This window comes from Pygoscelis adeliae, unplaced genomic scaffold, assembly GCF_000699105.1.
Source record: "Pygoscelis adeliae isolate BGI_AS28 unplaced genomic scaffold, ASM69910v1 Scaffold466, whole genome shotgun sequence".
NCBI classification, from domain to species: domain Eukaryota; kingdom Metazoa; phylum Chordata; class Aves; order Sphenisciformes; family Spheniscidae; genus Pygoscelis; species Pygoscelis adeliae.
The window spans coordinates 141,097-157,495 of NW_008825005.1; the positions used below are offsets into that span (position 1 = coordinate 141,097).

A 16,399-nucleotide genomic window follows, 5' to 3' on the forward strand; every position below is an offset into this window, starting at 1 on the left:
TCCTTCCTTCCTTTGCATTTATCTTCTTTTATCTTTACTTTGTATTTTCTCTTTCCCAACTGTTTTGGAGAGAGAAGTAAGGAAGACAATCCAGTGTTTAATATTTGAATTAGGACTGCAAGATCAAAGTTCTGTATTTCTGCCACAAACACTTCAGTACATTTCAGGGCTTTTTGGAACTTGATCTTGCTTACATGAAATCAGAGGTCTTCCCACATATTTCAATGAAAGTAGTCCTGATCTTTTAATCTGCTTACTGTTAGCTACAGGATGGCAATAATACTACTTCTTTTCCCCACCTGAGCGGTGACTGTGAACGATTAAATGTTGGGATGAAAATCCATACATTTAAAAAAGAAGGTATTTAAAATTCAGTGACTTACAGCTTTACTAACTATATATCAAGACTCTGTCATAGGTAATGCAATAACAATGTAGCATATATCATGGCAATATTACAAGAATTTGCAGTACAGCACTATATTTTCAGTTGCAATGACATATTAATCTTTGCTGTCAAAATAACCATCTGATATAACCACTGAAAATTTATACAAGCTCCATAGGATATAAAATTCTTTTTCTATTTTTAACTTTTCACATCTGGAAGCCATTGTACCTATGGGGCAGGGATTATTGTCTTCCATGTAATTGTAATTGGTGTGAGTTAGACATACTTGAATAATCTTAAATATTTCATGTGGTAAGCAGCCCGGTAAACAGAAGTGAAATTATTAGACTGTAAACTGAGGTTTTATTTGTAGGAATAATAAAATCAAAAGAAAATTTGATTTTTGCAATTTGGCCCATTCTGTGTTTTTCACTAATTTCCTCATTTTTATTAAGAGCTTTCTTTTCTGCATTATAGAAAAGAAATGTCACATAACTTACTTGTGCAGACAAAATGCCTGTGCAGATGTGCTCGAGGTACTTAGTGATGCGTGTAAGATTCTGGCTTCCACATACAAATGTGTCATGTCTTCTGCAAATCTGCCTTTTGCAGTGAGAATGTATGGTAATGATAAAAGCAGCTAAGACTGCCGGTGCGCCAGTGATATAGCAGGATTGCCAGATGTCTCTGATGAGTTTTGGCAATGAAAATTTCTAATGTAGACATCTTTCAGAATTTTGGCCAAGGGCAAACCCTCATGTAATGGGTTAAGCTGTGAGAATGCAGATGGTAAACCATTCATTCTTGGATCCAAGTGATCAGCAGTGTAATACAGTGCTACATTCTTTGCATTCCTCCCCATATAAAAGCAATAAAAAACGCAAATCCACTGTATCCCAGTAGCATGGTATACTTTTATGTCCTCACTATTCTGCATGTTGAATCATTTCTCGTATGTTATCAACCAAGTGTCAGAAAGGTGAATTCCTTGCAGTATTCTCTCATATGACTGCTTTATTTATTTTACAGGTTATTTGTGAAATCCTAGCAATGTGCACACAAATGCAAACACAATCATCTTTTTCTTGTTGTTTTCTTCCTGGCTCATCCTCTGACTTGTGCCTAAATTGTAAAAGCTTTGGAAATGTTGGCATGAAATAAGTAATCTGTCACAGATTTACATGAAGCAAGACTCCTTCGGCCATCCTGGCTGTGCAGAAAGGCCTCACAGTGGGCGAAATAACAGCCCTCTTGGCTTCCTGAGACTGGTGTAAAACTAGGGTAAATGGCTGTATCATGACTTTTCCAGATTGTAACTAAGAGGACAGGACCAGAGGGAAGGAGGTGTTTGCATCAGGTGGATTGCTAAAGTGCATTTCAGTACTATTATTCTTCCTTACGTTACTCTTATTCCCTTATGGGAAGTGGAAATATAGCCATCATAAAATTGCCTCAACTTCTGTGACAGGTATATGCAGCAAATCAGGATAGTAGAGCTTTACACCCATTGCACACTAATAAGTAACTTCTCACGGGAGCCGACTTGCCAGTATTTCTTTCATCTTCTGTACTCACTGAAATTGATGCAGACCACAAGCAGAATGGATAGGGATAAAATGCTGACCGATAAACTCAGGAACAATATAACTTGTGATTGCTCTTTACTGTCTTGGCACTAGATGTGTTAATTTTGGATTGTTTCTGCCTATAATTGATTCGCATTTGTAACCCCCAACACCTAAATAGTATATGCTACTTACAGGGATTAAGAAGAACAATTTTTAGACAGTAGACCGTTTTAAGCCTCAGCATTATTGGCTGCTAAGGAAAACATTTATACCATAATGACTTGATAAGCACACTAAAGTACGACTCTCTAACTTCAGTGGCGGCACTGATAGCTACTGAATGTCAGTAAATTCAAAAATTAAAAAAAAAAAAAAGATTATGCTCCAAGATATTTTCAGCTTTAGAAACCAAGTCTTTTCAAATTTACTTTGATAAATGGTATTAGTATTTTTCTCCTGAAGATACTAAAAATGCAGAGTACCTAAAACTCACTAGGATAGCATATAACAAAATGTAATGAAGAATATTGAATAAAAATATTAGGAAAATAAAACTTTTTAAGGAGAACGCAAATACAAAAATATATTGTATTCACATCAGATGATTTCAAGTATTTTGCAAAGATGTTCCAATAGTATCAGAGAGATGGATAACGCAAGTATGTAGGTATCCATAATTAAAAAGAAACAAAAATTAATGTCTTGGCCTAGTTTTCTGGTGTGCAGTTTTAGAGGCCTGAAACTTGAGTTATAGATACTGAGTAGCTACAGCTTTGACATCAATGAGAATTGTGTCCATTGCATTATGGATAGAAATATAAAATGGTGCAGTTGAAAAATCAGTATCCAAAAATCAATGTCACTTTTGAGACTGTGTTTTCAAATTACAACGTGACAGTGGATAATGGAAAAAAATGGAAATTTCATTTCTGACTTCCACGCTCTAGATATTAGTGTTTGCTCATAAATTTAGGAAATATGAACAGGGCTGCCTGTGACAATATGCTGTCCTCTACATGCGTGTTTTTCTCAACTTCCTGCTTGTACATCAGCATGGGCACAAATGCAGGCACATGAATTTTATATTGAAACATTTAACTCAGTTACTTTTTGTGATGAATTATGCCTAAAAGTAACTAACATTACTTACCTTGTAGCTTAGATAACTCAGCAGCAGAGTTTCAAAGAGACTTATTAAAGCCACAGAAACCTTAAGTGATAAAATATGTGTATTAATATTGGCTTCTAAAGAATATATGACATTAAGCATTACAATGAAAAGTAAAAGATAATAAAAACCAGCTTTTCCATGCATTCTCTGAAACCATCTCAGCTAACAGCATTTAGCATGAAGCTGAAATATTGTTATTTTTCTGACTAAAGCACAGGCTGTGACTTGAGTCTCATTGCTCTTTTCCAAGTATAACACTCCAGAGAGCCTGCAGAGTGGCCTTTCCATGGTTTTTAGAGAGCTCCATACACAGTCTGCCAGATTGTTTCTCAAGTTTCAGTTGTCTGTTCCTAAAAGGTACTGAGATCTTTCCACGAGACAGAGAAAGAGAGAGAAGGAGGAAGCTGTAAATAATGGAAGCTAGTAAGCTCTTTATTTTTCTGTAAAGATGTTATGAATGTGTGGAAAAACAAACACTTCTTTTTTTTACTGTATATAATTCAGAAAGTTGAAAACAGCAAAAAATTATACAGATTAATCATTATTGATTTTAATATTTAAATGCAACTGAGCTCAACTTGTCAGCCTTCACTTAGTTTATATGTAGTTAGTGTATGTACTATGTAATTTAAAAATATTTAAATAGTCAAATATCAAAACAGTAAAAAATTTACTTAAAACTTTATACATATTAAATAACCACAAAACTTACTTAAATCCTTTGTAGAGCAAATATTTGTATTTTAATGTATATTGTAGGAATATTCTATCAAGAAGATGTACAAATTCAGCTGGAGCCTGAAGGTCAAACAAGCCTCAGGATTTCTAATTTTAAACTCATGCTCACTACTACTGAAAACTCAGAAAAGTGTACTATTTGCACTCACAATATCATTATCTAGAATTAAAAAAGATGCTATGAATTGGAAAATTATTAAAATATGCAATCAAAATATGATATCAGTTTTCAAATAAGTATTACTGTTTTATATAAACTCAGGTTGTATCTCAAATAAAAATAAATCTTTGTTTATAACTATTGTATATATCCTGTGAATGCATGTGTATATACATATGCATACACATAAATTCCTATGTTTATCAAATAAATTTATTAGAATAAGACTGTAACCATAAGCAAATAAAACTCAGTATTTTTTAATTAAATTGAATACAGTAATCTGAATGTCTAGGTCAAAATTTATTCAAACTGTGCATACTTTAAGCAAGGAATTTAAAGGTATTTTCATCAAGGGATTCTTCCCTTAGTAAAATCGTATATTACATAGAGGTGCAAACCATCGTAATGTCATTGCGCTAAGCATGGTGCAAGAATATAATGGTATAACCATTCTGGCAGCTTAAGGAATTCTTAGTAGAAAAACACATTCACAGGGAGAATTCCCACAGCACTGTCCACGAGTAAAAAAAGTGTTCCTACAACAAGCAGGCTCCAGGACACTGAGGATTGAACCACAAACTTCAAAAGATCTCCAAGACCCACAAAGCACTGATGTAGAGCATCTTTTGTGACATACTCCTCTAAACACGTAGGCTTCTATATTATGAAGTAACTTTAGCTTTCTAGTGTATTTAACAAGAAAGCCCATGAAGTATGTTAAAAGCTAGACATAAGCAATTATGAGCTTTAAACTCATCATTAGAGCAAACAGTGACTACTTGACTCAACAGAGCTTGATAATTCTAAGAGAAAAGGCTACCTAATTCTACAATATTTTTTATAAGCTTTAATACTTTATAAATATATTGTAAAGCTGTATCAATTCAAATCAGTTAGCTCAGATCAGCTTATCTCTATGCTTTTGTTGTACTTGGTCATCAAGTAGATCTCTTTGTTAATATCAACTTTTCCAAGTATCCTTTAACATCACTAAAATGCTATAAATCAATATTGTCTACAGTTATTAAATGGAAATAATTAAATTGGCCATTTATATATTACCTGTAATCCCCATAAAGGCAAGCTTCGATTCACCCAAATAATAGGAGACCTGTTCATTATAATAAGAAAATAAATATGAAATTAATCAAAATCTGGTTAGTGTTTTGAACAAAATCAAGAGAAAAAAAATTTGTACATGTGAATGGAAATTAGAGCAGCCTTATTTTTTAAAAAAATTCTCAGTAATAAAGATTTTAAATCAATAGTTATCTACTGAGTTTTGACATTGCTTGTATTTCTAATCCAGAGCCAATCATTGAGTTCCCATGGGAGTAGTCTAACACCCAGTGACACCAAAATCTTTTATTGGCTTCAGTGGCTGCTAGATCACCCCCTATGATTCCAGAAAGAATAAAACAATTTGAACTTTTGTTTCTAGAGATGCAGAGGAATAATTATTTGTGTAGGAAAAAGAAACCTGACAATTCTTTTGTGTGAACTTTTTGCTGTCTGTGTAACGATATAAATGGTATCGAACTCATAGGGGCTGTCATATCTTGGAAACATCTCATGTCATCTTACTATTTACTAAACCCAATGATAACAGGCACTTGATACAGTACTACTAGAAACTGGCACACTCAATGGCACAATAGTTTATGGTTAGTCATTTACAGCTAGTCATAATTGTTTTTTAAAAAAGGGCATCCTTTTTTTTTCAGCAAGGTATAAGCATTGATGGAATTCAGATCTTACAAGAGCATCCACTCCAGCAGTTCACTCATGCAATCAGAGAAACAATTAAAATATTAAAGGCAGTTTTGAATATTCGGGAACACAGAAGTAATTGCTTGAGAGTTACGGAAACATCACTATTATATGTTAAAATGTCACCATTCCTGATGGAAATGGATTTGTTTTCCTGTTTCCCTCCCCTTCCCACCATTATGTGGACTTTTGGTTTGCTTTTTTAAATTAGGAACTCACCAATCAATCGTTCCAGGTGTGTAGTTTTGATTGGAACAACTCCGGTTTAATTCCTTACTGATAGTTGTCATCCCATCCATGCAAAGTCCATTTTCATTAGCAATCGTATATGGGAACACAATCATAACAACATATGGGAGGAAAGGGATATTAATTACATTATTAAGTGTTCTATAAAATGCATGCAATAGTTTGAAACCCTAGGCAATGGATATAGACGTTTTAAAAAGTAAAATAACTTTTAGAAAGTAGTTCTGTATGTGTTCTGTGTCTGTAGATAAAGGACTATGAAGCATTTCAGGTTACATTTTTTAAAGATTTATTTTCAAACATGTTCCAATTTAAAAACAAAACAACTGAAATTATACTTTCAAAAGCTGAACTAAGTACACATTAAATATTGCAGATCAAGAGATACTAGAAATCCTATCCCATGGATAGGCTAGGATAGAAAGAGCATATATACATATACTTATACCTGCCATACTCTCAACAAGAAAGACTGCATCAAACTACACTTTATATCCTCTCGTGAGGATGTGAGGAGGGCTAGAGGTTCATGCAGCAGCAATTCAAGTAAGAAACTGGTGACATCTATGTAAAAAAATAGCTGTTATTTACACGTGATGTTATCTTGCCTTGAATGACTGGCACAAATGCTCCCTTCAAATGATCATATAAAGATGTGGGAATATATATTTGTGTAAATGATGAAAAATATCCTTGTTTGTCCTTGGCAAGCAAGGTTAGCAGAAAAGAAAAGGATTTGCAGACCACAGATTAGTAATAGCTGTATTTTTATCAACTATCAGTGGGACAGGTGCTAAATGGTATCCATTAATAAGGATGCTTTATGTCCTGTACACCTCTTGTTCCTGAAGGAGTAAACGAAAGATACTAACTTGTGCAGGCATTTCTGAAAAACAGGAAATAAATCTGCAGGGGGCGTCTGTGATGAAAAGCATTCCTCCCAGAACTGTCACTTTAAAAACAACCAGGTGATAATGTTTTCTATGGCCATGCTCTCAGCACACTGAGTAGTTTCTTTCATCAGGCTGTGACACAGTATCTAGAAAGGATTTTTTTTCCTAACACCGCATTTGTAAGAATGCATTATGGCAGTAGTTTAGGTATCAAGCCCTCAGGATCTCTATGTGCAAAACCATTGACATTAATGGGGTACCATTTGGGCACAGGGCTGGTTTGTCTGGCATAGCTTCTAAGACTGGGGTCTCAGTGAGCATGCAGAAGTGACTTATCTGAAACTTCTCAGCCTGACAAATGTTATACAGAGATACAACAAACTAACTAGTCTCTTAAGTGTATCACAACACAATATGAGGCAATAATATATATAGCAAAGAAAAATACACTCTTTGGCTGGTGAATTGTTAAACATTTCGTTTGAAGGAACAAACACGTCAGGAAAGGCCTGGGGAATTAAGCAGTCTGCGAGATGCAGAAAAATCTTTGCATATGAATAAAAAAGTATACCTGTGGCAGAAGTACTGATGTTGCAATCTGTTCTGCATACCCAGACATAACCTTGCAGTATAATACGCTCATTTGGGCTCACTGGAGTTCTCATAACAAAACAATATCAGCAGCTTCTTCGTGCCAGAAAGTATCATCAGCTGTAAAATTTCAAGCCCCTGAGTTGCTGTGCTACTATGCCTAAATTTCTAAGAATGGATTTTCTCTTCTCCATCACTGTTAAAGGTTTTGTGAAATCTTTACAGCTTGTTTCCTCCCTACGCATTTCCTTTCCTTGAAGAGACATTCTAAGATACACGTAGAGTCAAAAAATATTTTTTTGCAGTTCTTGCTTTTCCAGGGAAATTTTTTCTGGCCCTTTTTCAGATGTTCTAATGTCTTACAATACATTTTGACAAAAAAAAAAAAATTCTCAAATGCATCTTCTGTACTTCCCATTCACACATCCTTCTCTCATGCACTGCTGAGTAAAGCCGTATTCTTTAACTCACTTTGCTTTGGATTTGATTCTTGTAAAATATAATATTTCTCCTGTGCACTAATTTTTTTGTAGTATTGCCCTTATTAGATTTAACTTATTTTCAAACATTAAAATTAGAAGTCATACTTTGTCCGTTGCCTAACATTGTGTAAAGAGTGCTAGTTCTGTCATCCTAAGCTTAGTATTTTCATCTGTGCTTTGTTTCTTTCAGTATTTAAGGCCAACAGAATCAAATCAATTGAAAGCAAGTAAGTTAATAAAATGTGGTGCTTATTAGCATTTAGAATTGAGAAGATTCAATATATCCAGGATACAAATACAACTGAAGTACAGGATTGAATAAATTGTAAATATAATTTCTTCTACAATTGGTGGTTGACTGTATAACACATGAAAAGAAAAAAAGGAGAGTACCCAATGATCCATCTAGAATACCATACGGACAATTATAGGGGTGCAAAATCACGCATTATGACCATAGATCATCATGAGTATAGAATGTACTTTTGGTCTCCCTCTCTTCTAGGTGTTTAGAGAAAGCAGAGGACTAGAAAATTATCATCAATGTCATCTGCATGAAAGCTCGGTTTCATGTATTTGTCTGTTTGTTTCTGGGATCTGGGGTTTTAAGTAAAATTATTTAAGTAAAATCCTAAAATTATTGTTGCATAAACTAGCAACCAGATATTTGCCATTTTTTTATAAATATAAACATAAATATGATATATAGAAATGTTATGTAATAATACAACCAAAAGATATAAGTTTGCACAACTATATCTGACGCACAGTATCTGAGCAAATAGCCAGGATTATTTTAGCGGTGAAGTGAAAGAAGAATATTGTTATTTTTATTCTTATTTCCATTCACAATGTGAGACTAGCTTTGTAATTCTTTCAAAACATCTGTAAGACGTAAAACCAAATCCCTGTTGACAGAATATCAAATATTTATTCATTAAATGTACTTTTTTCTTATAAGTTAAACAATGCTTTGAGAACAGAAATAACAAAAAAACCCACATTACCATCCAAGTCCTTGTGTAGGATCATCCAGGAGCACACGAATTATGTAGAAGAAACAGCTTAGTAGCTTGAGAGAAAAATTGAATAATCGTATTCTCAGACCTATTTTAGAAAGAAAAGAAAACACAGAAATAAATTCAGGTTCTTTACAGTTTCATCCACTTTTAAGGTAAAACTAAAAGGAACTAGAATAGCCATGCTGCAACAGAGCAAAGGTCGATCTAGCCAGTAACCTGTCCCCGATATGGGCGATTGGCATATCATACAGAAGAACGTAAGAATAAGCCTGTCAGATACACACATAATACACCTTTCCAGCTTCCAGAAATCTCTGGGTTAAGACTCAGAGATTTCTGTTGTCTGTTTTAATGTAAAGACATACTCAGTCATTTGTCTGAAAGCTATTCTATGCCATTTGTCTTTCCTGATGCCGTTCTTTGGGTCTTTTGTAGTTTTACAAGTCCACTTTCTTGAAAGGAGAACCAGAACTACATATGGTATTTGAGATGCAAGATACAGTGTCATGAAGAAGACTTTTTTTTTTAACCATTGGCAGAGGATATACAATGGCAAGTATTTAAATATTAATATCTCAAGGTCTTCATGCAGTAGCTTCTCATACAGAATATATTAATACTATCCCAACTTATAAAATACTAAATTGTAGTTCTTTAACATTGAAGTTGCATAATTATGCATCCAAGAATCGGGACACCTGAAAGTCATGCTGAATGCACAACTGAACTAAATCAACAACTTGTTCTACAGACCATGTGAATATTGAAATGTTCTAACTAAAAAGATATATCACAAATACTATCACAAAATATTACAGTATTTCCCACAAACATAGGTCTACTGCACAAAGACAGGATCCCTTCAAAGCGATCCATATGTATACTTGCCTCTTCACATGGGCAATTTATTTCAGTGCTAATTGGAGCCATTATCTACTACAGTGGAACTTAACTGTATTTTAATCAGATTTTGCACTCATTAGAGGATTAGAGTTTAAATTCTCGGTCTTGTTTTTAAATTCAATAGTCTTAAAATTTTGCCAGTGTAAATATTTGTATCTAACTCTTGGTTTTAAGTTTTCATTCACTAATTAAGTTAAAACTGTCAGTTGACTAAGGTTAAGTGGGGAGAGGTCACTTTAAGGATTAATTTTTTTCAGGCTTGTGAACCGAGAGTCCAATTCTGCATGGCTGAACCCTTCCGTCTGAAGCAGAGTACCACTGACAGAGTCTTACACAGACGTGACTTCATCTGCACCTAGTCATAGTAAAGACAGTATCTTTTACTGTTGTGTTGTGTTGCATTGCAAATATGTTAGCAGGTCTGCTGAACTCAGTATAATTACTTCTGTGGTTTAAGAACTACAGCTTCGTTATGCATACCTAAAGCTGTGTGCATACATTCCCTTTTAAGGAAAGAATCGTGATTATCTTATGGTAATATTACATACTTTTTGACTTTACTCAGTCCTAAGTTCAAAATGAACATCTTACAGATAAAACTGATATATCACTTTTTATACCTACTTATTCCCCTCTCATTAAAATGCAATCTACAGCAAACACAGAAAAACAGAAAATAGATTCTTAAATATTCTACCATGCAATTGCTGAAAGAAATCTTAAGGTTTATTACACAACACTGCTTACTACTTTTAACTGTGAAGTTGCAGTTATCACATGAGAACTGGATGGACTTTTACAGCATCTTGTCATCTGTAAACTAGGGGTTAAAATCCTGTGGTCCCAACCATGAGAAGTCCCACAGCTGTTATTGGCTATTAGGTTTGTGAACATTAACCTAGTGATTCATGCTGTCCTATCAAGAGTGATTAGCCACAGACTAGTTATTCCCCAACATGACTGAAGGGGTTGAAGTAGTAAATAGATTGAGAGGCTGTAGAAGGTAGGTAGGTAAGTAAGTGTGTTGTCATGCTATTATTTGTCTAGGAAGAATGCCAGTACTTTTCTTGGACAATGCTATGATCTTTTTTTGCAACTTTTTTGAACTGTTGCTGAAGAAAACATGAATTGTTTGTCTGTACTAACCGTTTTGTGGAAGCCTGCTGGAGTATGAATGGTTGCCATAACAACTAGGCTATTACAAAAAGAAGAACAGATAATGTTAAAAAAACAAAAACAAAACCAAAAAACCCCCCAAACCACCTAACTCCAAACAAACAAAAGCAGCCCACCGGGGTTTCTTTTCCTTACCAATTTTGTGTTGTCTAAATTTCTTAGATAAGTACAGAAGTCTATTGTTTGTTTCTTCTGTTTTTTAGCTCTGTAAATGTTAATCTTGGTGCGAAACACTTCTTTTCTGCATTGATAATGGCCTGGTTTCTAATCATCATTTGAAATGATATGTTGGTGTAAACGCAAAAAAAAAAAAAAGGTGCTTTTCTGATTAAAAACTACATCAATACAAGGGACCCATGCTCCTGCTGCTGCCTTAAACTCTTAACTCTCAAATCTTAGTCCTGAAAGATTTAGAACTACTTAAGTATTCAAATATTTAAGTTCCATAGATCTATTCCAGGCTATGCCTAAAAGTGCTTCAGGCTCTGGATATCTCTACAGGAACGGCTGTTTCCCACAGAATATAAGGCAGGGTTTTCACACCAGACATGCTTTCATCTATGGGTTCTAGTTAGCATAGATATAGAGTGCATATCATGGACTTTTTATGCATAAAGTAAGGCAAGAGAATAGGTCTTGTACCGTATGTGATTGGGTCAGTTATTACAATATAAACATGGAAAAATAGACTTCAAGTCTATCCTGCTTCAGGTCACCTCTCCTAGTTCTGTATGCCTCAGCCTTTACAAATAGGATGTGCTGTCAGAGGGAGAATATTTAGTCACCCCTGCTAAAGCTTTAATAATTAATGTAGGAATACCAAATAAGTATTCTCTCTGGTCAAAATCTTCTGTAGCCTCATAGTTGGGGATGTCACCTGTGAGCTGGAAGAAATGCATTTATTTCACTATCATGGAGATCTAGGATTTCAAATATGGGAAGGAGGGGACAGTCACTAGAGAAGGTATTTAAAATAGGTTTTCATTGATTACTCTGTTACAAAGAAAGCATTTCTTATTTCTGTTTGCTGACTATTTTTGTCCTCTATTTTACAAGCTGTCAGTGGATCAACATGGTCTGCTTGACTTAATTTCTTTTTTTCCATTCACAGCCAGATTGTTCAAGTAGCAGGGTCATCTGCACAGAATATCTTTTGACACCAGTGTCTGAAGCTTGTATTCAGCTACATCAATCATATACTGTTATCCAGTTATGTATTGTTCAATGAGACTGTAATTTCACTGTGTCCATGCAACCATGGTCTTACATCCTTTGTCTTCTTTAAAAGAAGATACTAACAGTTCAAAATCTGTTTGTTTTGTGAAATAAATATAACTATGTCAAATGTTAATGTTTCCTTCCCAGTTTGAACAAGCATTTGCTATTTTTTGCAGGCATTTTTAAGTACAGAGTGATAAACTGTATTTCCCCAGTAATGACTGTGACTTTCATTTTTATTATAAATTCTTGATGCTTCCCTTACAAGTATTTTGGGAGATTAATCCTCTGGTTTAGAGAGCTGATCTAAATCAAAGCGAGAGTGACAGAGATAGCAGCTGAAGATTTTATGATCAACTTCCATTATTCCTTTCTCATAAGTCTCTAACATATTTTTGTTTTTTAGCAAAATCATCTCAGTAGCAGTTGGATTTAGGAGCTGGATCAAAATATACTGTTAATAATTTATATCCTGTTGATGGTTATCTTTTATTCCCTCTCCACTGAATTAAAACTTCACATATTTTTTCCCTTTGAGACTTATTTTAGGCTGTGATAATGCAGTGTGTGATCTTGGCAAGTACAAGCAAGTCATACCAATATGTCATCTTTTCCTCTTTTCTTTTTTTGGTGTGGGGTTGGTTTTTTTTTTGGCTGGCTGGCTGACACCTTTGTAAAATGCTTTTCATGCATTGGTTGAACTTGATCAGACGTTTGCTTGCAGAAGATTGAGTGGAAGCTAGGTTGACATTAGACATAGATGAAGGCTTGTTTTATCAGTTTATAGAAATACTTCCAAAACCAGAACAATGAATGAAACAGTTGATATGTCATGCTATCGGTCTGTATGTGATTTAGATCAGAATAGTATTCTGTAGAAAATTCATATAAATTCTAGAGTTGACTGCTCTGGTTGACAAAACCACATGATACTACACTCTGATGTGTTAAATTCACTTATGAAGTCTTAAGGATTAGCAAAAACTGTTTGGTGAACATGTGTGGTTTGATTTAGTTATACTATCTGAAAATTTGCTGATACTGCTGACAATTATTTTCTCAGTGATAGCAATTACATCTTTAGTACACAAAGGAAGGTTTTCAGTGCTCTCACTGAACACTGACTAAGATCTAAAGGGCAGTATCTTTATTTATCAACTCCCTGATATTTCTGAGCAACAGAATCCTCCAGTTTCAATGGAGGACTGAAGGAGTACGCTCGAATGAGTGGCAGGTACTGTCTCAGCAGCAGGCTTTTGGAGATTGTATTTTAGAGGATTCTCGTTGTGAGTATTTGGACAAGAACCAAGATCTGCATAAGCAGAAGGAGTGTTTGACTGAACTTACTAATTCTGAACACTTTGGTTTAGGGATTTTCTTTTTTTCATTCACTACAGTAATAATTTTGCTGCATTTCCTGTTTGTTTCTCCTGAAATTTGCCTTGTTTAATGTATAATTGTTCATTAAGCTTCTTGGTTCATGAGAACCAGTAGCAGTGCTTGGGTAACCTGTGGGATTCTAGTGGGAAATGGCATGCCCATGCCATATGCTGCTCTAAGTACAGTAAGCACCCTCATTCTCCAACTTACTTTCCGTGAACTGGCTGCGTAATTCAACAATAGAAAAAACATGCCTCATCTCTTAGAGTTTTCTTCGGAGTCCTCTCCTGAGGACCTGTCAGGAAAAGAAGGTGCCCATAATGACAGTGTCTCTACTAGCTATCTACAGGAAGAACTCATTAGTGTGTTTTCATTTGTTAATCAAAAATACAGCATGCTTCTACAAAATGTACCTCAGCTCTGTATGGTATCACTGTGTAGGAAAATTCATCAGAATCTGGATTTTTCCAGCAACCATCAAGCAAGCCAAGCAGGAAAATTCTTGTGCTACTTGTCTGTAGCATGAATCCATCTCCAGTAGGATGAATTAACAGTTGCTTCCCACTCTCTTGCTTATTTCAAATAAACTTCCATATCATTCCTCGCCTCTGGATGCATACATCACACTTACCCAATCATAACCTAATAGAGATGTCCCAGTATAGTAACTTACGACAATTCTCTTAATGTGCTTAGCTAGAAGGGTATGCACTTGGCAAAGTAATGGCCATGAATTCATACTAATTAACTAACTTCTGGTTTAGTTTTTGTGCTGATGATTTCCTAGACATAAGGTCATGACTTGCCCATGAGCATTGCAATGTCAGATCCATGCAAATTAGCTAACTTGATCACGATACAGAAATAAAATCACGTCACTAAGTATTTGATCCTACAAAATAAGTATGTTGTTTTTAAGTTTAAATAATACTTTCTGAATTTGTTTTGGATATTATGTAAAACTGACTCCTCTACAGGGTGAAATTTTAGCTCAGAAGAAAATTAATGATAACTTTGCCGTTGCCTTCAATGGAATTGGATTCTACTCAAAGTATCACAATTATGCTTAACAGAAATTAATCCAACTGCTTACTTGATCTTTGGTTTTTGATGAAGAAGAGCTTTAGTCTCTCTTTAAATGTATTTTCATTCATATAGAATTCAACTTGCACCCTGAAATATAAAAGGAAGTATTAGAATTTAATATGAAAGATAAAACATGATTTTTTCAAAATAATTTGTTCCCTAATCATCTGTTCTTTCTATATAACTGGAGGAACATATAGTGAGTGTTCAGCCAAAAGCTCACTTGGATTTGAATTATTAATGTTAAAAGATTAAAAATCAAAACAATAAACCCCGCAACAAACCAAAAAACTTACTTAGTTTATCCCCCTTACATGCAGAATCATTTTCATACTACTTGGACACGCTACACTGCAAAATCAGAAGCATCTACGGTTTTGGTATTTTCATTGGAAGACTATTCTCCTATCTGCATCTTGGTAAGGAAGATTTCCTTGATGTTCAGGTTAAACCTTCCATCTCAGTTTAACTCCCTTCCTGCAAAATTGATATTTTAATGATTCTTCTTTTTTCTATCTTGTTTGTATCTCTCTTAAGCATTCACATCTCAGTTAAGCATTCACTTGTTTGTGTTCACCTTTAATCAAATGCTCATGCACTAAACAAACCACCCTCTCGGAACTTCGCTTTTGTCACAATGAAATACTGAGACCGGAAAGCAAAATTATACTGCGATCATACAATATTGTACAGAAAGTAACTCCCCTTCCTGATTATATTAAAGCAACAGTAACATCTTTTTTCCTCCCTTCCCCTCAAATTTGCCAGGATTTCATGTTTCTGTCCCTCAATTCAGTCCAACTCATGCAATAGTTCTACAGACCAGAAGAGAAAAGAAAACTCTTGCAGGGGCTGGCAAGGGGAAAAGAAGGTGTGCATTGGTTGCATAGAAAAACTTAGGCCACTCCAGAGTTGTGGAGCTGTAGGCTGAGTGCAGCATTAGTTCCATATCCACTGAACTCCCTGCTCTACCCAACTGACTGGATCTCCCTCACCAATCCCAGTTCTCCTCCAGCAATGAATCACTTTACCCAGCAGAATTTCTGTGCCTTCTTGAGAAGTCAGTTCTCAGTTTAAGAACTGTTCTACAATTGCTAAGGAATAAAGTGATATCACAAAAGTGAGTTACTTCCTTACTTCTCACTTTCTCTGTACACTGTCATGTGTTGCAATCGCATATATCTTTTCTGTTCATAGGCATACTTGATCTTTATTTGGGCATTTCTTTTCAGTGGTCTTTCATCAAATGACTGTATTTCAATTACTTGTTCTTTTATGTACTGTCATGTTTTTCAAGCAGGATCCTGACTTTAGTTTTTCCCTTCTTGCAAGTAAAGCCTTTGCTGAAACAATTTTTGTATACTCTGATGTTATCTATAGTCTCTCTATTTCCCTCAAATACTTGTCTAATACCATATATTTCTGTACACTTAGGGAATTGGAAGATTACTTAGTTATGGGCCCAGAATGGATGCCATCTCAGGTAATGTGACTTTTTCACGTTTGTGTACCTATTACCAGAAGTTTAGGCATATCACTTTGTAGGACAAGGTCAGCACGTCATAAAAAGAATGCTCTCTATGACTCACTTAGTGAGG

At 34.9% G+C, this 16,399-nt stretch overlaps 1 protein-coding gene across 1 annotated transcript in view; it reads right to left on the reverse strand.

Annotated features, from left to right (window-relative positions):
* KCNT2 (potassium channel, subfamily T, member 2) overlaps positions 1-14,885 on the reverse strand; it is a 121,209-nt gene extending 106,324 nt beyond the window's left edge. Inside the window, exons 1-5 of the mRNA XM_009326185.1 lie at positions 14,809-14,885; positions 9,024-9,123; positions 6,021-6,077; positions 5,094-5,142; positions 3,110-3,169 (exon numbers count right to left, since the gene is read on the reverse strand). Of these exons, the coding sequence (XP_009324460.1) occupies positions 3,110-3,169; positions 5,094-5,142; positions 6,021-6,077; positions 9,024-9,123; positions 14,809-14,869 (327 nt within the window). The 5' untranslated portion in view covers positions 14,870-14,885. The remainder of the gene's footprint in view (positions 1-3,109; positions 3,170-5,093; positions 5,143-6,020; positions 6,078-9,023; positions 9,124-14,808) is intronic.
* Positions 14,886-16,399: the final 1,514 nt, after the last annotated feature.